Raw genomic sequence first — 21969 nt, 5'->3', positions numbered from 1 at the left:
CATGTCCCACGCCGCAGCTCCACGCTCAGCCGTTGGTCCGGGGTCCCAGCTGGTGCAGACCTCAGGGTTGTCTCTTCTGCGCCTGCGTGAGCGCCGCTGTCAGTCAATCAAGCCCACGTTGTCCGCAGTATACTTCAGAGACATCAGTTCCACTTATTACAAGTCAGCAGGGACATCACATGCAGATTGCCTCACATTCCCACCCTAACCTAAGTTTCAAAATTTGCAAATGATTTGGGAACATGCATGCAAAGTGACTTGGAACCTACTAATGGCTCGTTTCCATGCAGAACTCCCCATGGGGCTTGCGATCTCATTCATTAAACTGAATGGGATCGCGGGTGGAAGTCCCCCAAAATGCAGCATACCATGTGTGGCGATTCAGCTGTGAATCGCCATGCATGAATGGAAACGTCATGGAAATGTCTATGCACTGTCTGCTGATCCTGCGATCGCGTTTCCATAAGCGCGCATGAAAGCACTCTGTATGGAAACGAGCCCTTACCAGGGAGGAAGGGGTGCAGTGCAAGCAGAGCCCACTCACTCCACCTGGTGTAATCTCTATAAGGAAGTTGAGCACGAGTCTAATTAGGTTTCAACCCCTGTATAAGCTGTGTGAGCGCACTGTGGGCAAGATTTACAACAGAATGTTTTCTTATTTCCTACCTATTTGATCAGTATTGTGATCTGCATGTGATCTGTGAGTAAATTCTCTACTTACAATATAAGACTTTTGCATGAATTTCTAGAAATGTTGTACAGTTAGAACAGTGCAAAACCAGAACTAATCTGTCATAGAAATAAGAAGTGGTTTATGGCACTTCTAAAACTCATGTAAAGCTGCCAGACTGGGGGATGAACTGTCAGCTCGTGCTGTATGTGTTGTTTTATTCCCCACATAACTGAATTCATGTTTTCTCTCACAGATCTCTGTCACATTTTTATGAAAGGAGTATCTGGACTAATTGACATCATTCAGTCCATCCTACCCTAAGAAGGGCTCTGACTGTTGCTGGTTTCCCACTGAAATACTATCGTGAGTCCTCTTTTTCTGTGTTAAAGCTGCCACAGTACATCTTACCTCACTCAGAAGATTCGCTGACAGAATGCACCAGTTCTGAGAATGCTACCAGAGACGATTGATGCTGCAGATTTGATACTTACCTGGAGGTTTCTCCGGCCCCATAAGCACATCTGAGTCCCTCGCCACCTTCATGCCGTCTGACATTCAGCTGTAATCAGCCCCGGTAACTGGTTTAGTCACGTCAGTCAGGGTCTACTGCACATGCGCGGACCTCCCACGCATGCGCAAAAGACCCGACTGACGCGACTGAACCTGTTGAACGGCAGACCGCGGGAGGACAGTGAGGAACTCAGCGCTGCTTATTGTGCTGGAGGAACGCCCGAGTACGAATCAAATATGCAACCTCAATCATCTCTGGTACACTTTAAAGTAAACCGGTAATGAAAAAAACCAGCCCCTGGAGGGTACTTACCTCAGGAGGGGGAAGCCTCATTAGTATCCAGAGGCTGTCCTCCACCGCAATCCAGCACTGGAAGCACCAGAACGGCGGAAAAGTAAATATTTACCTACCGTGATGCAGCACCGGCGCAGTAGCGGCTTTCCCACCGGGATCAGGCGGAACTAGCCAAGCACGATCGGGTCCACTCCAGTGCGCAGGCGGCTCTCCTGCACAGTAGAGTGGACCGGACTGGGCTTGGCTATTTCCACCGGAGCCCATCGGAAAGCTGCTACTGCGCCGGATCGCGATAGGTAAATATTGCTGCGCTTGCGCAGTGCTCGTTGGCGCTTTTCAGGGGAATTTTTAGGAGAGCAAGCGCTGCCTCCCTGAGGCTACAGAGGATGGGGGAAGCCTCATTAGGATCCTGAGGCTTCCCCCCCCTCTATTGGGGTACTATTACAGGTGTGCTTAAACTTTTAGAACAATTTTAGAAGGAAATTGCACCTTTATAAAATGCATGAGACAGTTCTGCATGATTTCTAGAAATCTCCTAAGATTTTCCTCTCAGACCCTATTGATACATTTGGCCCAGCGTGCCTTTAATGCTGGGAATACACCATGAGATATTTTGGCAGATAGATGGTTCGAAAGATAATTGCCGACAGGTCCGATCTGATTTTCAACCATTTTTCTGATCGATTTCTCATAGAAGTGAATGGAAATTAATAAGAAAATCAATTGGACAATAAATCTGCTTAAAAATCTCATTGTGTATTCCCAGCATAAGAGGCTTAGCATCCCTATGCAGCCAGTGTGAGTCATCTGTTGCTTGGTTCAGTGCACTGCCAATCTGTCTGTTATTTTCAAACAGACAGACTAATATGGCAGCCTCCATATTAGTCTCGCCTCGGGTTTCCTTTAAAGAGAAGCCGAGGCGGTTCCTTGGGGGCAGATGGGACACAGAGGCATGTTCCCTGCCTCATGTCTCTGTGTTCCCCCACCCTCGTTCTATAGTCCCCTGAAATTAGCAGCAATAATTGTCACTATCTCGGTGAGTAAATAGAGGAGAGGGATTCCCTGTTCAAAACGCCCGCTAGGTGCGTTCTCACAGGTTTTCCAGAGCTGCCATTGGACAGCTCTCTCTTCCTGGCTGCGCCCCTTTGCCGCTCCCTGCTTCCCTGCATGCTCAGAAAGATCTCTCTCCTTCCAGTGTCCTGACCCAGAGGTCACCAAAGTGAAAGTGGGCCAGTACAGGTCTAAGGAGCGGCGGAGAGTGGCTGTTTTGGAAGCTACATATTCGCTCAACCCCCCCCCCCCCCCCCCCGGACCAGCTAGCATATTTTTTTTTTATGCGCCCACCTCAGGCTCTCCAAGTCAGTAATGCAAGTGTATTGCCTTATTAATTAGAGCCTGATTTTATTATTATTATTTATTGTATTTATAAAGCGCCAACATATTACGCAGCACTGACATATTATATTTTCAAACATTTCAAACACACTTAAGTTTAAGTAACACTTAAAGACCCAAAATATGTATACAAGAAAACATAACCCATCAGGCACTTGATGCATGAACCGCTGGTAATCTTACCATTTCCATGTCGTGGATTTTGGCTTTGAACTGTAAATTCTCTTTCTCCAGCTCATGCAGCTTATCAGAACGACCTCTCGCTCCCTCCAGCTGGTCTTCCAACATGATCTTTGTTTCCAGAAGCACCTGATTGTCTTCTTTTAATTCCTACAAAGAATCCGTGTTACAGATCAGAAAGATTATGGAGAGTATAAGGAGGTGTGTTTGCTTGGTACACACCATGCAATTTCCTTCAGAAAGACTGGTCGAATCAATATTATCCAGCAGGTCTGATCTGATTTCTGATCGCTTTTTTCTGATCAATTTTCCGATCACTTTTATACAAAATCATTCACAAAAACGAACGGTAACTAGATCGGACCTGTCAGAAACTTTAGATTTGATCGTCACTCTGACAGGAAATTGCATGGTGTGTACCAGGCTTTAAGGTAGAGTGACCAGACGTCCCGGATTGCCCGGGACATGTGCCAGATTCGGGGTCCGCGGTCCCAGGCTGCATGAGGTCCCGGGAAACGTCCCGCTTTTAGCAGCGGGACGTCCCGGCCTCGGGACTCTCGCCACTGTTTCTGCATGAACTGGCAGCGGCGTCTATAGATAGAGTGACCAGACGTCCCGGATTCGGGGTCCGCTGTCCCAGGCTGCATGAGGTCCCGGGAAACGTCCCGCTTTTAGCAGCGGGACGTCCCGGCCTCGGGACTCTGGCCACTGTTTCTGCATGAACTGGCAGCGGCGTCTATAGACGCCGTGCCAGTTCATTGCTCGCAGCCCCGCTCCAGCCTCCTTAGTCTTCCGGCAGGCGAGCGGGGCTACGGCAAGATGGCTGCCGAAGCCCTGTACTGGAGACTGTTTGTGTCTCCAGTACAGGGCTTCGGGCGCCATCTTGCCGTAGCCCTGTCAGCGCGGGAGCAGGAGCAAGATGAAGATGGTCCTGGGAGCAGCGCGCCAGAGGCCGGAGACTTTTGCCACGTGAGTCAATGTTTTCTTTTCCAGGTGAAATGTTTCTCACATTGGCGTCAATTCACCAGAGGTTACCAACCTATTTATCTCCTGGGAGGTAATTTACCTCCCTTGATATCTCCAAATAGCAATTCTCCAGAAGTATAGGGGAAAATATCGACAAAGAGAAATGCAAGAGATAAATGTGAGATAAGATACGAGATAAATAAGTGATAGTTAGTAGTTAGTTTTTCTCCAAATCACAATTCACCAGGGAAGAAAGGGGGTGTGGCCATTCGTTATTTTTTCATCTATTTATCCCCTGAATGAACCTGGAGATATCGTGGTTTTCACACAGCAGCTGCTGCTGTGGAAGATGGAGCCTTTTGAGCTTACTCTGTTAGGCTTGGTGAACACCAAAAACCGCTAGCAGATCCGCAAAATGCTAGCAGATTTTGAAACGCTTTTTCTTATTTTTCTGTAGCGTTTCAGCTAGCATTTTGCGGTTTTGTGAAGCGTTTTTGGTGTAGTAGATTTCATGTATTATTACAGTAAAGCTGTTACTGAACAGCTACTGTAACAAAAACCGCCTGGCAAACCGCTCTCAAGTGCCGTTTTTCAGAGCGGTTTGCGTTTTTCCTATACTTAACATTGAGGCAGAAATGCCTCCGCAATCCAAAATCTGCAGCAGCCCGGGAGTATGCGTTTCTGCAAAACGCCTCCCGCTCTGATGTGCACCAGCCCATTGAAATACATTACCCAAGCGTACACGCAGTCGCAAGCGGATCGCAAAACGCATCCGAACCGCTCTGGTGTGCACTAGGCCTTAGAGCTTGCTTCTATTATGAGGAGACGAAGGCGCAGGAGGAGGGTCTGTTTAATCGCCCCTTGTATTTTTCGTAAGAGAACAGTTCTTGATAATTTTACTGAGACAGAGGTGGTGAAGAAGTTCAGACTCACTCGTGATATGATTTATGATATGATCCGGCAGTAAAAGACGGGAATACTCTGGTCAGGTAGTGGTAAAACTCCGCCTCCTACCCACAATGCTTCACTTTCAAGCTTACAGAGAGGAAAAGTATCCCATGTAAATCATTAATACCGATTACCTAACTCTCTGCTTTCTCACACTTTCCTCATGCATATCTCTCCATTATCCCCTGCTATCGAACACTTTTCTCTCTGTCCTCTCACACTGGTGAATTGACTCCAGAGTGTTAAAATACCTCATGAGATAAACTACCTACCTTTTTTCTCTTAGTAAATCCTCTCTGGTGAATTGACGCCATTGTGTTTATTTTGTACTGACATGTTTTAGATGGAGAGGTTGTTTAGGTTGGCACTGCAGCAGAATTTGGTTCCTAAGCAAGGAGCTGGTAGACCCCACGTTGCCTGTCACACCACTGGCTATGGCTGCGTGCTCTGGTCAAAAGATAAGCCACATACTGTTAGAGAGAAGGAGAGAGAGGAGAAGAGGCCGGCACTGCAGTCAAAAATTTATTCCATGGTGTCAAAAAAAATTAATGCAGAGGTAATACATGTAATCATTACAATCGTGTGTCATACCAATCTGAAGGCTGTGTGGGTAGCGGTGGGTGCTGGGCACTAGTTGCCTGACGGCCGTTTCGCGCTGAAATGCGCTTCCACGGAGGCTATAATGATTATGCGCTTCCACGGAGGCTATAATGATTATAGCCTCCGTGGAAGCGCATTTCAGCGCGAAACGGCCGTCAGGCAACTAGTGCCCAGCACCCACCGCTACCCACACAGCCTTCAGATTGGTATGACACACGATTGTAATGATTACATGTATTACCTCTGCATTAATTTTTTTTGACACCATGGAATAAATTTTTGACTGCAGTGCCGGCCTCTTCTCCTCTCTCTCCTTCTCTCTAACAGTACTGACATGTTTGCCCGCATTGCGTTTATTTTGTACTGACATGTTTGCCCGCATTGCTCCCATTGCGTTTATTTTCTAGTGAAATGTTTCTCACATTGCATTTATTTTGTACTGACATGTTTGCCCGTATTGCATTTATTTTGTACTGACATGTTTGCCCGCATTGCGTTTATTTTGTACTGACACGTTGCCCGCATTGCGTTTATTCTGTGCTGACATGTTGCCCATTGCGTTTATTTTCTGGTGTCTGGGGTAACTGTTACTGCATTTATTATTTAATGGTCATAGATGGCTTTTTTTGCTGCTTTGTGGTTACGGTATACTATTCGCATCACACAGTTTCTGCACACCCATGATGCAAAGTCTCGTTCGACCACATCATGGTGTAAACACTGCTTTCTTATGCCTCGCTGTTACATCATTACGTTACCTCCGCCCATACAATGTCATGGCCACGCCCATTGTCCAATGTTCGCCCCCGCCCCCTGTCTTTGTCGCTACGCGCTCCTCAGTCCCCCCACTTTTTGGCCCCCTTCCCCATAACCCCCCCCCCCCAGGTTAGACCCACAAAAATCTGGTCACTCTATTTAAGGTAAAAGTGGCTATTGTTGGTGGAGGTTTTTTTTTTTTGTAATATTCTGCGTTGATTGAAATATGGAGGCTTCCTCTGCGATCTGTCTGCCTGTCATGGCAATCCAATGATTCAGTTCTTTCTTAGCTAACAATCTGTAGCACGCACGCTGTTGGGCGCCCTGGCATCAGTTACTGCACACTTCTAAATAAGGTCTTCACGAAAGTTACGAAAAATTAAAAGTGGAATTTCACTTTAAAAGTATAACCCAACGAAACATAGATCCCGTGAAACAATCCTGGTAATGTGTGGAAAGCTGCTATTTGCTGTTTATGACAGGTGAGCTTTAATAAGGTGTGTTGTGACACAAGCCGCTTACCTCTACCCTGGCCTTGTAAAAGTCGATGTCGTGCATCCGCTCCTTGTACCGACTGACTTCACTTTCCAGCTTGTCAACTCGGACAGCTTTTTCCCTGAGTGCGTCCAGCTCATCCCTGTACATGCGGGCAGCCCTGGCGTCCGCCACCAGGTTCATGTTCTGTAACAGACGAGAATAGACAGGAAGTGAGCCTAGAGCAGAAAGCCATTATCTGACCCTGCTGGGGAATTAACAGGCTAATGGAAACTCATCGATATCCACTGCGGCTAATTTATCAAGACAGATACAAAGCAAACTGCAGCACACATGCAGCCATTACTGCAAGCAACCAGTCAGGTTTTCTAGTTATCGCCTTACTTATTCAGATATAGGGGAGTCCGTCAGCTGGTTAGACAGAACGATATACGTTATCTGCCACCAGATTGATCATCAGATAGAACCCTCTCTGACTGAATCTGATCAAAGAGGGATCTATTACCTGCAGGGCCAGATTTAGGCCAAGGCCGCCCAAGGCCATGGCCTAGGGCACCAAAGCAGCAGGCTAAACTGGTGCAGCATTTGCAAACTTGCAAATGCTGCAATGAAGGGGATCAAGCTAGCGGATGGCCGTGGTACTCTGTTGCTAGCCGCCTGTGCTGCAGCCACCTTGCTCTCTGTGCACATTTGTATTATGGCCGGAGGCTATGGACTTTGGCAACATTGGAGATGGAAAGGAAGAGGAAGTTTCTACACTGGAGACGAGCTGAGAAATGAGTGACTGATGGCTGCTGCGGTGTGAAGGTGAGCTGGCTACCTATACTGAAAGGGGCTGGGAAAAGGAGGGATTAAGGGAGTCATCTGGCTACCTATACTGGAGGGAAACTGGGAGAGGTCATCTGGCTACCTATACGGGAGGGAAACTGGGAGAGGTCATCTGGCTACCTATACGGGAGGGAAGGGGTCAACTCGCTACCTATACTGAAAGAGGGTGGTTGGTGACAGTGGCCTAGGGTGGTAAAGAGTACAAATCTGGCCCTGATTACCTGCCAACACACAGCAGACAGATTTCCAATAGATTTCAGCATGAAATTATCCTGCTGTCTACTGGACCCCCCCCCTTGTAACATTTCCCTAGGACCGTGGTGAGTCATGCCGGTGTAGCTCCTGGCCTCCTCCTGTGTCCGGGGTCTTTTTCATTTGGCACTGGGGGCGTCAATGGACACAGGAGGAGGCAAGGAGTCTTGCCCAACGTGACAGGTGAGTGTGCTATACTCACCACAGGCCCAGGGGGTAGACATACCCTTGGAAGGAGACTGACCAGGGGTCCATCGACCAATAGGAAATGGAATACTGTTACCCCTGGGAACCCAATAGATCCCTTTCGACAGAGATTTTTCCAGTATGCCGGATCAACCATTTTGATTGATTCGGCCAGAAATAGTTCAAAATGATCGATCAGGAGGCCATGTTGCAGCATTAATCTCTGCCAGATTCGATCATTGTGATCAAATCATCCAGATATTGATGCAGATTCAAGTACTGTATGGCCACCCCAAGACTTGTGCTGATAACTTTTAGAAAACCAAAACGTATTAAAAAATATACATTACAAACGTTATTCCTGTGGACTGCCTAATCTGATTACCCTTTCCAGAGTTACTCTTTAAAGGGAATCTGAAGTGAAAATATACTTATAAAATAATGAATTGTATGTGTAGTACAGCTAAGAAATAGAACATTAGGAGCAAAAAAACTGAGTCTCATATTGTTTCCAGTACAGGAAGATTTAAGAAACTTCACTTATCCATGCAAAAGAGCTTCTCTGAGCTCTCCATCCAACTTGGGTTGGAGACAGTCCTATTTTCTGGAGCACTTATACATCAAAGAAACAGTGAGACAGCTTGCGATAAGCTTTTACTGCAGGGAAGTTCAAAGGGCCATTAGCTCTACTTTATAGTTTTAAATACAGAGTCTGATTTGTAAATTGCATATATGGCAGAATGATGCAATGTTATTAAACAAAAAAAAAAGCTATATAACTGATAATAAAAATATGAGACTTTTCTTTGCTACTACTGTTCTTTTAATTATCCGTACTACACATAAAACTCATCATAAGATTTTTTTTCACTTCAATGTTACTTCAATTCTTATTTTATTACTATACATTTACTGGACATATTGAAAACATTATAGACATTTCTACAGTTTGTGTTGCTTGTTACTCTTGTCATGTTACTGCAGGACAGGGATAAAGTAGATACATTAGGAAGCCTGCATGTTATTGGATGTGACCCACGTGACTGGCTGTACACTACAGTTGCCCTAATACAGTATGACAGAAGAGCACTTTATCCTGGCCCTGCTCATAAACAGCCATTAAGAGTATTGATAATTAGGCCAGCTTGCAGCAATGAGATTTCTGCTGAAACAGATTGCCAAGGTCACCAGTGTCTTCCTAAAAGAACACTGACTATGCTGGCTGCAGCTATGGAATTACATCTCCGAAGCTTATAGGCACACAAGATCTAATGCTTTCAAGTCCTTCCTTCAGCAGATGCCACACAGTGGATTATGCCCCTTTATGCTCACAAAAGAAAAAATACAGTAACATAACTAAACTGAAGAGAAAAAGTAACATTAAAAAAGCCCCATATTACAGGTACCGTACATCCACTGAAGTCATTATACTTCCCAACTTTGAGATTAAAAAAGAGGGACACTTAAGCCATGACTCACACCTCTAATCATGCCCCCGCACACCTCTAATCACGCCCCCAGCACACCTCTAATCACGCCCCAGCACACCCCTAATCACACCCCTGGCACACCCCTAGTCATGCATAATTTTTCATAAGAAAAATATGCTTTTTTTTATCATTCAAACCACACTGGTCCTTCCAGTTTCCTTCATATTGAGTTGATTCCCCGGCCAGGTTACTCGCAGCCGATGTACACATGCCTATCGGCCGAGGCAATCATTATCAGCTAGCTTGGTCAGGTGTGTGTACGGGCATTTAGGTGTAGAAGGATAGATACATGTTTTTATCTCATCAGTTTATTTTCATTTCGGGTTTACAATAACCTTTTACCTGTCAAATTATCTTTTTTTTTTTTTTTTTGTGCTGTACGACGCCATATGCTGTCTTTCTCTCCTGCCCCCAGCCTCCCTAAGCCTAATGCAGAGCGACGCATCATCTCTCCTCTTCCATCACCAAGCAGTGCTGTAACATTGACATCCTCCTATGGGTCCCAATCACATGTCATACCATGTGATCGGGATTTAAAGGAGGAAGTCAGCGTTACAGCGACGCTCAGTGATAGAGGAAGAAAGCCCAAGCAGGGCTTCCAGATCAGGTAAATATATCAATGGCTCCCTGCATTAGGCTAACGAGACAGCCTGAGTATAGTCGGCTGCAGCAGCTCGGCCCCGGTTATCTAAAACAACATACCGTATATATTCGCATACAAGCCGAATTTTTCACCCCCAAAAAGGGGGCCAAAAGTTGGGGGGTCGGCTTGTATTCGAGTCTTGGGTGGTGGTCCGCGGAGGCAGCATGTATCGCCGTTACCAGGGGAACAGCTCTCTCCTGCCTCGTCACAGCAGCAGCGCCAGGCGCGCTGCTGTGATACACTTATACGCATGATGGAGAGCGAGAGGGGAATCCGGATTAGAGGAAGCGGCCGCTGGCTGAACAGGTAATAGCAGCGGCGGCCGCGGAGGGGGGGGGGGGGGGGGGGCACTATACTGGCTATACTGGGCACTATACTGGCTATGCTGGGCATTATCACTATACTGGCCACTATACTGGCTATACTGGGCACTATACTAGCTATACTGGGCACTATACTAGCTATACTGGGAACTATACTAGCTATACTGGGCACTATACTAGCTATACTGGGCACTATACTAGCTCTACTGGGCACTATACTAGCTCTACTGGGCACTATACTAGCTCTACTGGGGCACTACCTACCAATACTTGGGCTCTATACTAGCTATACTGGGCACTTTACTGGCTATACTGGGCACTTTACTGGCTATACTGGGCACTTTACTGGCTATACTGGGCACTTTACTGGCTATACTGGGCATTATACTAGCTATACTGTGCACTTTACTCGGTCTACTGGGGCACTACCTACCAATATTGGGGCACTATACTAGCTATACTGGGGCACTACCTACCCAGACTGGGCACTATACTAGCTATACTGGGCACTATACTAGCTATACTGGGGCACTACCTACCCATACTGGGCACTATACTAACTATACTGGGACACACTGGGGGGGGGGGGGAATCACACGGCTTGCACCAATCCAGCATTTCCTGCCCCCGGCTTATATGGGGGTCATTCATTTTTTCCTGTTTTTTTAGGTAAAAGTTGGGTGGTCGGCTTATATGCGGGTCGGCTTATATGCGAGTATATACGGTAACTTGGCCAGGGCGATTAAAAGGTTAAAGTTAAAGGGAAACTTAAAAAAAAAAACAGATACTTACCTAAAGAGATGGAATGCTCTAGGTCCTGTAGAACCTTCCCGCTCCTCTCACGGTCTGCTTGTTTCAGCGCTGGCGAAGTTCCACCACAAGGGAACTTCGAAGTCGTCAGGAGCCGAGTGCTCCCGAAGGCGGGCCGCTCTGTACTGCGCCTGAGAGAACGTGCTTGCCCATGCGCAGTACGGAGCCGCCCGTCTTCTGGAGCACTCGGGCTCCCGAAGACTTCTGAAGCCTCCTCCGGTGGCAGATAGAGCAGCATTTGACCAAATTGGTTGATTTACTCCTACTGGGAGCCAGCGCTGGAATGTGGGGACCATGAGAGGAGCGGGAACGCACTATAGGACCCAGAGCTTTTCCTCTCCTAGGTAAGTATCTGGCTCATTTTTATTTTTCGATTCCCATTAGCTTTAGAGACACTTTCTAAATACCATTGGGAATATTTTACTCTGAGACTGCAGTGGGTGGGAATGGAGACGCAGAATGATTTGTATGCAGTTGGATTTCATCTTTGCTACAAAAGAGAAAGCAGGAAGTTCAGAGCGGCGTCCCATCAACACACACAGAGGCAGCACATGCTGGTCACATTATACATCATTTATTCCGCTCATGTGACTTCTGACCTCTTGCTGTAGCCTCTTGTGCTCTGCTTCCAACTGCGCCACCTCTTGCTTGCTGTCCAGGAACTGCTCCGTCTTCTCTTCCCTTTGAAAAAAAAGAAAAAGGAAATTGTTCATTATTAATTCATCTGAAAAACGTGTAGAAGAGAAAAATATAAAAAAAACAACAAAACGGTTATAAATGAGTAGGGTAAGTTTTAATCGCTCCACCAGGTGTTTCAAAATGAGCAGAAAAATGCAGCACAAACCATAACGCAACAGCAGTAAGAAGTCAGCAAAATGCAAATAGCTCTTCCATCCCTCTCTTGTGTCGTCATGGGGATTCAGCAGCAGCAGAAGGTATTGTAATATCAACTGGATATATACTGCCAATTCAGCCATTAAACAATGCTGCAGCTTTGAATCACTGTAACTGTATACTGTACGGGAGGAGATAGCTGAGCAACACAGTATTCAGTAGTTTATTTTTATTCGTAACCAATTCCTGATATATAGAATATCCGGGCAGGGGAGGAGAAAGGGGGACACTGAGGGAACAGAGGTGACGGGGTGGGGGGACATTAAGGGAACAGAGGTGACACAGGGGGGCAGGGGTGGTACAAAGGGGGACACTGACGCAACAGAGGTGACACGGGGGGGGGGGGGAGACATTAAGGGAACAGAGGTGACACAGGGGGGCAGAGGTGGCACAGAGGGGGACACTGAGGGAACAGAGGTGACACGGGTGGCAGAGGTGGTACAGAGGGGGACACTGAGGGAACAGAAGTGACGGGGGGGGGGGGGGCATTAAGGGAACAGAGGTGACACGGGTGGAGGGGGGGACATTAAGGGAACAGAGGTGATACAGGGGGGCAGAGGTGGTACAGAGGGGGACACTGAGGGAACAGAGGTGACACAGGGGGGCAGAGGTGGTACAGAGGGGGACACTGAGGGAACAGAGGTGACACAGGGTGTGTGTGTGTGTGGGGGGGGGGGGACGTGAAGGAAACAGAGGTGACATGGGTAGCAGAGGTGGCACAGAGGGGGACACTGAGGGAACAGAGGTGACATGGAGGGCAGTGGTAGCACAGAGTGGGATACTCAAGGGAACAGAGGTGACACAGGGTAGGGGGGGGGGGACATTAAGGGAACAGAGGTGACACAGGGGGGCAGAGGTGGTACAGAGGAGGACACTGAGGGAACAGAGGTGATGCAGGGGGCAGAGGTGGCACAGAGGAGGACACTGAGGAAACAGAGGTGACACGGGGCAGAGGTGGCACAGAGGAGGACACTGAGGGAACAGAGGTGATGCGGGGGGCAGAGGTGGCACAGAGGGGGGACACTGAGGGAACAGAGGTGACACGGGGGGCAGAGGTGACACAGAGGGAGACACTGAGGGAACAGAGGTGACACGAGGGCCAGAGGTGGCACAGAGGTGGACACAGAGGTGACACGGGGGGCAGAGGTGGCACAGAGGAGGGCACTATTGGCACAGGGGGGTATAGAGAAGGTACAGGGGACAGAGATGGCACAGTATTTCGACTTAAAATGGATTCAGGTTAAGAACAAACCTACAGTCTATATCTCAGTTGTACTACCTGTACTTCTCACCACACTGCCCGTCTCTGCCATATGGCCTGACCAGCATAATCCTCTGGCAGTGAATACAACCTGTGAGCTGTGAGATCATTACAGCCCAACAGGAGCACTTTAGGTCAATAAAGTCATGCGGGTTAATGAGGCAAGAAAGTCATAAATAATAAACTATTGAGAAGCCTGTTAATCAAACCTGTAGGTCATTGTGATCTGTGAAGGCAGAATTTTTAGAGTTCATTAGGAACATAATCCAAAAAGCAGAAGTGCATAGGGGGTTTAGGAACGTTTTAATTACGATAGCAGTAATCCGTCCTCAGGGAATTGGAGGGAGAAGCACGGGGTGAGGGGGGGGGGGGGGGGTTGGGGGGTTAGCATGAGGGGATGATCCCGAAGTGAGAGATGTATGGAACTGCAATATTTATTTCCTTTTAAACAATACCAGTCCAACACCTGGCTACGCTGCTGATCTCTTTGGCTGCAGTAGTGTCTGAATCACACACCAGACAAAAAGGCATGCAGGTAATCTTGTCAGATTTTTGTCAGAAATATCCGATCTGCTGCATGCTTGTCCAATTTAGGCTGAAAGGATCAGCAGGACTGGCGTGCAACATAGACCAAACAGAACTGTTAAATTTGCAGATGATACGACTGTGAATGGTCTTATATTAGGCAACGACGAAGCCGCATACAGGCTTCAACGGTTTAGTATAATGATGAGAGAATAATATGATAAGCTGCCTGCTAAGGAGAAGGTGTTACAGCTGAGCCTCCAGCAGCTGTATTTATATATTGTGGATATGGAAGTATTGTGTGAATCTAGCGGACTGCAGTACAGAAGTGTCCAGCGGGGCGCCGTCATGTGACTAATCCAGTCAGACTTCAGTCAGAAACACCTGATCCGCATGCTTGTTCAGGGTCTATGGCTCAAAATAAAAGGCAGAGGATCAGCAGGACAGCCAGGCAATCTGCATTGTTTAAAGAGGAACTCCAGTGAAAATAATGTAATCAAAAAAGTGCTTTATTTTTACAATAATTATGTATAAAGATTCAGTCAGTGTTTATCCCTTGTAAAATCTTTCCTCTCCCTGATTTACATTCTGACATTTATCACGTGGTGACATTTTTACTGCTGGCAGGTGATGTCAGTGACAAGAGACGCTGCTATGCTTTTTTGGCAGTTGGAAACAGCTGTAAACAGTAAAACAGCTGTTATTTCCCACAATGCAGTGAGATTCACAGACAGGAAACTGCCAGGAGTACCATGGTCCTCAGAGTTTCTTGTGGAAGGGGTTTCACCACAATATCAGCCATACAGAGCCCCCTGATGAGCAGTTTGAGAAAAGGAATGTAAAAAGGGGTATCAGCTACAGATTGGGATGAATTCTTGGTCACGGTTTCCTCCATATCCCTCTCACTGCAGGTGTGCTTCAAATCTACTATCTGGTAACAAAAAAAAAAAAAAAAAAAAAAGTTATCAGCAGCACGGACATGTCAGAATGCGCTGCACAGATGTAGTAAAGGCCGTCAAATGCTCAAATGAAGTGCTTGACAGACGGTAATTATTGGTTATGGTGAGGGGCCCATTAGGAATGTTAGGAGTAGGCGCAGGATAGTTTTAGTTGTTAGTATTAAAAAGTTAAAAGGACAATTCTAATGAGAGGGATATGGAAGCTGTTCTAGTTATTTCCTTTTAAACAATAACAGTTGCCTGGCTATCATGCTGATCCTCTGCCTTTCATTTTTTTAGCCAGCGACCCTGAACAAGCATGCAGCAGATCAGGCGTTTCTGAGATTATTGTCAGATCTGACAGCATTAGCTGCATGCTTGTTTCTGGTGTGATTCACACACTACTGCAGCCAAATAGATCAGCTGGGCTGCCAGGCAACTGGTATTGTTTAACCCTTTGGGATACTGCTGATAGTAAATCCTACGCCGCACTTGTGGCTGTCTAAGCCTGATGCAGCGTAGGATTTACGCCGCCTGCTTGTAGCACTCCCGAGGCAATCATGAGCACCGAGAGGGAAGATTAAGCTGTCATATGACAGCTGACATCTCCCCTTAGTGATCAGGAGCTATCGCGATTGGCTTCTGATCACTACGATCGCCGGCGGATCGCAGTGATCACTATTAGAGCTGTGGCACTGGGGGGGGGGGGGGGGGGGGAAGAAGCAGATCCACTCACCTTCCTGATGTTCCCCCAGCGATCGTCGCTCCCCTTTGCTCTGGCCGGCATCTCTGCTTGCTCTGACTTATATCTGCTTGCTGTGACTTAAGTGTTGGGTCCCGCCTTGATGACATCATCAACGGAGAGTCAGTGCGAGCAGGGATACTGGCCACAGCGGAGGGGGCTAGAGCTGGGGGGGGGGAAGCAGGCATGTACTGCAAGCTGTCCATCCCACCACCCCCCGTTCTCTGCACATGCGACTGACGTGGTTGTGACGGACGTGATCAGACAGGCACGCGCCTGCGGGCCCGGAAGAGGAGGCCGGTGGGCATTAAGGTAGAAAAGGAGGGAACTGAGGACAGCGGAGGGCGTCAGGACAGCTTGAAGTACATGCCTGCTCCCCCATGTTTCTCCTAGTTCAGCTCTGGTAAAATAAATATGGCCGCCTCTATATTCTGCTCAATACAGTTGTCCTTTCAGTTTAGGGGTTAATTGAGGGGGTGGGGATGGGGGGGGGGGGGGGGGGTTTAGGCAATAGAAAATTTGAGGGGCAAACTAGGGTTAGACATCAGGAAGGGATTAATTTGGAGTAAGGGCTAGGGATCAGGACGGGGTTACTGTTGGGGCAAGGCTAGGCTTGGGTGTGGGAAGGAGGATTCCTTGTTAGGGAGTTTGATTAGAGTTACACACACAGTAACCAAGCAGCTCAGGGTGACCCAAATTACTAGGAATGTATAAAGCCGCATCTACACGCATAGATGCGGCCGCGATGCTCCTTATCACTCGAGCCGATAAGATCCGACAGGACGGATCTCCGCACCGCCGATTCCCTGCTCGATCCCCGCGAGGGGACAATGGCAGGGAATCGTGCGGGAGATGAGCAGCGCCGGCGGGGACGAGCGGGCAATCTAATGCGGCGCACGCGCGGCGACGCGGTGGGCACGCGGAAGAGGCGATCCGGCGGCTAATCGAGCCGCCGGATCGCTACAACCTCTACCCGTGTAGACGCTGCTTAAGGGGATAAAAGGGACCAAAAAGCCCTCTTTCTAAAATAAGCAAAGCTTGGTATAATTTGCCTTCTTAAAACAGAAGGAAATCTGCAATAATTCAGCTATAAGTGAACATTTGTGGTTACCCACAACGCACTGCTACTGAATATGCAAATTATCCCTTTTCGCCCTTGGTAAGCAAAGCAAGCATCCAGAACCACTGGTGTACAGCAAACCTATAGCTTTAAATTTTACACAGCCATATCAAACCCACATGTGACAGCCTGTTTCAGACTTTTGGTCCTTATCAGTACATGGCAGGGATTGATAAGGCTGTATGAGATAGGGCTTGGACCAGTACAACAGAGTAACCAAGCAGCTCAGGGTGACCCAAACCACTAGGAATGTATAGGGGGATAAAAGGGAGCAAAAAGCCCTCCTACTAAAATAAGCAAAGCTTGGTAAAATTTGCCTTCTTAAAACAAAAGGAAATCTGCAATAATTCAGCTATAAGTGAACATTTGTGGTTACCCACAATGGGGACGGTGCAAAGAAGCACAGATGAAAACCTAGCTGAAAATATCAGAGTGTGTGGCAGAAAGGGATGAAGATGAAATGAGGCCATAGGCAAGATAGCAGTTTTTGCCCACCACTAGATGGTCATTTATTTTTTTCAGTTACATTTGGTGGGGGCTACCATCCAACAGGCCTCTAGACTCTCTTAGACTCTCTCCAGACCCTAGGCAACTGCCTAGAATTGCCTTGTAGATGGCCCGGCTCTGGTGCTTGGTAATCGCATTACCCATACTCTGCCTATCGGACGCCAGCACCGAATCCATACCGACCCCTTCAGAGACACTTTGAAAATCGAGCCTAACATTTCTACATATGGGTCTAGTAATTGGAGACAAAGGGACACCCCTCTGTTTATTGTTCTGCAGCGGTTTGCTGGCTCCGCCAAACAACAATGGATTCAATCTTTCTGTTATAACATTCTGTGCTGTTTAGCAGAGTCCCTTTTCAAGCAGGCTAAACAATAACACAGACTACCCAGCAAGGTCATCTGGAACACAGACTTGTGAAAACGTGTCTGACATCTACACGACAAACAAGGCTGATATCTTTAATATTCCCCTTCCAGGATAACCGTAGGGGGCTGATTGCTGAAGTAACTCGTTCGGCGCTGGCGCCAGCAGCGACGCGCAAGACTCGACTGGTACCGCCGCGGATGGCAGGCCTGAAAGGGTGGGCTTCTGTCGGGAGGGAAAGATTCAGCTTTCGTTTACATGTCTAATTACAGGTTTTTATCTGTAGACTAAGGAGGCCTGCACCAAATTACCAAGAGCGCATTGGCATTAAATGTTTAGGCTATCCATTAAGTGTCAATCATGATAATGACTGCAATCTTCAGGCTCATTTCCCAAGTGCAGCTGTGTGCAGAATATTCAGGGCCGTCCGCCTCACAGCAGCACCAGAGAAAGAACTCCCGCTACGGCCCCCCCTTCCACCACTTCACGCCTATTCACCCCACCTCTCTGCGCTGGCCTTCAGCTAATAGCCACTCCAAGCAAGGAAACCAGGAAAGCCAATTATCGCTAGCGTTAAGACCATGAAGAGAGCTGGGCTTGTGCAGGAATGGACGTTCATTGTTATCATATTTAAACAATCGAGGCGTGGTTTGGGGTAACGCCAAGAAGGGCTTTTTGTCAAAATAACAGAAGTTTCTGTCGCTAAATACCTTAAAGGAAAACTATCGCAAACAATTGTAACATTTTAAATATATGAAAACACATTAATAAAAAGTACATAAATCCCAGAGTAACATGTGCTATGAATTACTTTTCCCCTATGTTACTGTCACTTAGAGTGGTTAGTAGAACTCTGACGGAACTGATAGGTTTTGGACTGGCCCATCTCCGCATGGGGGATTCACAGGGTTTTCTTTTCAAAAGCATTAAGGGCTTGTTCACAAAGGGAGGCGCTTTTGGACTTTAAGCGCCAGCGATTTAAAAAAAAATGCCGCTTGTGCAATGATTCTCTATCAGAGAGTTCACACCAGAGCGGTTAGTATCCAATCCGCTCAGAGAAGCGCTACATGGACCATTTTTGAGGCGTTTTATTTCTGCCTCAATGGAAGGTATAGGAAAAACACAAACCGCTCATAAAATCACTTTGTGCAGGGATTGCGTTTTTAAGGATTAATACATTCTATCTATTATTTACCGGATCAAAGAGTTCACTTTCTGACGAAATCGCTCTGTAAAAGCATTTACAAAAACGTTTACCAAAACCGCCCAACTCACAGAAATCGTCGGGAAGGGGGGGAAAAAACGCGTCAAAAAACGCCCAGCGCAAACGCGATCGGAACGCAATGTGAACGAAGCCTTAGTGAATGGGAGTTGCTCAGTCCAACTGCCAGAATAGTCTGCAAACAGATAGGGGGCGTGGCCTGCATCTTTGTATAGAGCCTTTCCAGGCAGTGCTTTTGTAGAGAATAAATGAGATACTGAGAATCCCCCATGAGGAGCTGGACTAGTCAAACACCAGTCAGTTCCATCAGATTCCTACTAACTCCTGTAAGTGACAGCAACATAGGAGAGAAAAGCAATTTATAGCTCATTTTACTCTGGAAGAAACAGACTTCTTATTTGTATATGTTTACATTTATTTTTTTTTTTTTTTTTTTGCTGCAGGTCAAATTCTGTGCCAGGGTGTAAAAACTTCCTTTGTAGATTTACACAAGTGCTGATTATTATTATTATTATTATTATTTTTTACAAAATTAAGTGTGAAGGGTGAACAAGCCATAATGAAAAGCTTGTTCATAAAGCAAAAATCAAATGCAGTATATAGAGGGAAACAATGCCAATGTCACAGAGAATGCTGTAAATAAGGTCCCAGAATGGGGAAGACCTGGGGAGTCATTTTATGGGGCGGAGTAACACTCACAGCTCCTGCCTCAGCCGTCTGATCTTAGCCTTGGCGTCCGCCAGCTCCACTGACAGGTGCTGTCTGCTCTCCGTCCTCCTCATGCCAGGCGAGCCGCTGGGAGACTGGGCCAATGGTGGCGGAGGTGTGAAGTGAAGGGAGTCTCTCTCCTCTGACAGCTCGATAATTGTCTGGAGGCAAGTGAGAGAAATCAGGAATGTAACACATTCATCAGCGCACATTAGTAAGCCCAGAGCATGCATCCCCATTATAGAAAACAGAGGCGAGGAGTTCTGGATCCCTTATGTATAAGGATTCCCAGCCTCCCCTAATTACCAACCAAACTATTGTCATCATTCAGTGACACAGTGTAAAGTGCTATGCTGCAGAGAAACAGGTAGCCAATCATCAAGTCTTAAAAGAGGTTCTCCTCTTTATATTGTGTTAAGGAAATTAACCGCCATGGTTTTGGAATGGGTCTTGAGAAATATGTCCCATATTACACAAATGGATTTGTACATCTTGTTCGTTTCTGACTGAACTCACAGGCATCCCGGCCAAACATGATCAACCCCTGAACTGAGAGGGATATGGAGGCGGACATATTTATTTCCTTTTAATCAAAACCTTCCCAAAAACCCAATTCACTGAACACAGATGGCGAGAACCCATTGGCTGCTCGCACACTTGCCCTAACCCCACCCACCCAACACCTCCCACACATCTAATTGGCCCTATTAGCAAGTATATATAAGGAGTAAAGCGTCCTCACCACTCCACTGAGGCGCTACACCTGCTATTGCTGAAATTCTGGTGAGTTCTTTATGTTATTTTATTGGCACACTTTACCTTATTTTTCTGGCCCCCTGTTCTCTTCTCAATGCTCTATTACCCATTACACTTGCTTACATATACCCTTTTTCATTAACGATACCACTCATTGCAAATCTGTGTAAAAAACACCCCATAGCCCATTACCATCACGAGCACCATAGCCTCTACCACCGCTGGTTTACTTGTACATCCAACTTTTTATGCTATCTCCACGAAACAATTTTTCATATGGTATGCTGTATGATATGTAATATATTAATATGCATCTTGTAACTGCAGAAATTACTATAGCATAATGTACTGTCTCTTGTCTACAGTTTTGTCCCCACGTTTATTGCCTGATGAAGCGTGCTGGGCCTGCGAAACGCGTTGCACTGTTTTGGGGTACTAATAAATGTGATTGCTACTTTTCAGACAGTCTTTCGTGTCTGCTTTATGGAGATAAGTCCACCACTTCCTCCAAGCAAATTTTAAAGGTTTTATCCACTTTTATTCTGCCGGCGCCTCTGTTCTCCTACTGCAAAATCGTGTCCACCCCTGGTGGAGGGGTGATCTACCCCTTTTTCTCATCTACAGAGAGCGACTTCTTAATCCTGAGTGAGGACAGGTCTAATCTCCTCACCTGCTTATACAGTGGTTGCCTGTGTGGTAACCCACGCTTGTGAGTATACTCTTCTCACTGATTTGCCTTACTTCGTTTATGTTTTAACATACTACACTATATTGGGCTCTCAGTTCTCTACATTTTATCCTTTTAATCAATGCAGTTTTGCCTGGCAGCCCTGCTGATCCTCTTGCCACTCATACTTTTAGCCATAGACCCTGAACAAGCATGCAGCAGATCAGGTGTTTCTGACATTATTGTCAGATCTGACAAGATGAGCTGCATGCTTGTTTCTGGTGTGACGCAGACACTGCTGCAGCCAAACAGATCAGCAGGGATGCCAGGCAACTGGTATTGTTTAAGAGGAAATAGATATGGCAGCCTTCATATTCCTCTTGTTACAGTTGTCCATTAACGGCTAATTCTCAAAGATGGCTGAACTATGCATTTCTGGCTTAACGCAGGAGTTGTTCTTTTGAGAATCGGAAGTTTCCTGTAATATCTAACGGCTGGCTGCTGCTCGATCAGGATTTCATAAAAAGCTCCCCCCCCCCCCCATGTTTAGGTTACAAGCTGCCTTCTGATGCCCAGAAGATCCACAAGAGCAGATGACAGCCAGTGGATGCTGCCAGCTAGGGAGGGTCAATGACATGCAAATAATTCTGAGTTGATGTAGGATTATGCAAATGTTGTATGCAACCATTTATACAGTTTGAAAATGGACCCATCAAATTTTACCTCAGCAGGATTTGACTGATTCATGTTTATGTTGCATATATTTGCATACAAAATTTGAATAATGCTGCATCAACTTGAAATTATTTGCATCTCATTGACCATCCCTACTGCCAGCCTCCAGTTTGGAAATGCCCTTAATGGTAGTAGTAATGCTATTAAAGTGAACGCAAAGTGAGAGTTATATGGAGGC

At 46.7% G+C, this 21969-nt stretch overlaps 1 protein-coding gene across 8 annotated transcripts in view; it reads right to left on the bottom strand.

Annotated features, from left to right (window-relative positions):
- Positions 1–21969, bottom strand: part of CCDC88A (coiled-coil domain containing 88A) — a 270112-nt gene that overhangs the window by 112811 nt on the left and 135332 nt on the right. For all 8 annotated transcript variants that reach the window (XM_068232537.1, XM_068232539.1, XM_068232538.1 and 5 more), the window contains 4 exons: positions 19625–19794; positions 11950–12031; positions 6846–7004; positions 3057–3203 (listed from right to left, as the gene is read on the bottom strand). In XM_068232537.1, coding sequence (XP_068088638.1) covers positions 3057–3203; positions 6846–7004; positions 11950–12031; positions 19625–19794 — 558 coding nt within the window. The remainder of the gene's footprint in view (positions 1–3056; positions 3204–6845; positions 7005–11949; positions 12032–19624; positions 19795–21969) is intronic.

Source organism: Hyperolius riggenbachi, chromosome 4, assembly GCF_040937935.1.
Source record: "Hyperolius riggenbachi isolate aHypRig1 chromosome 4, aHypRig1.pri, whole genome shotgun sequence".
NCBI lineage: Eukaryota > Metazoa > Chordata > Amphibia > Anura > Hyperoliidae > Hyperolius > Hyperolius riggenbachi.
Note: the sequence above shows the minus strand (reverse complement) of the source record. Positions and strands in the feature narration are given on the sequence as shown.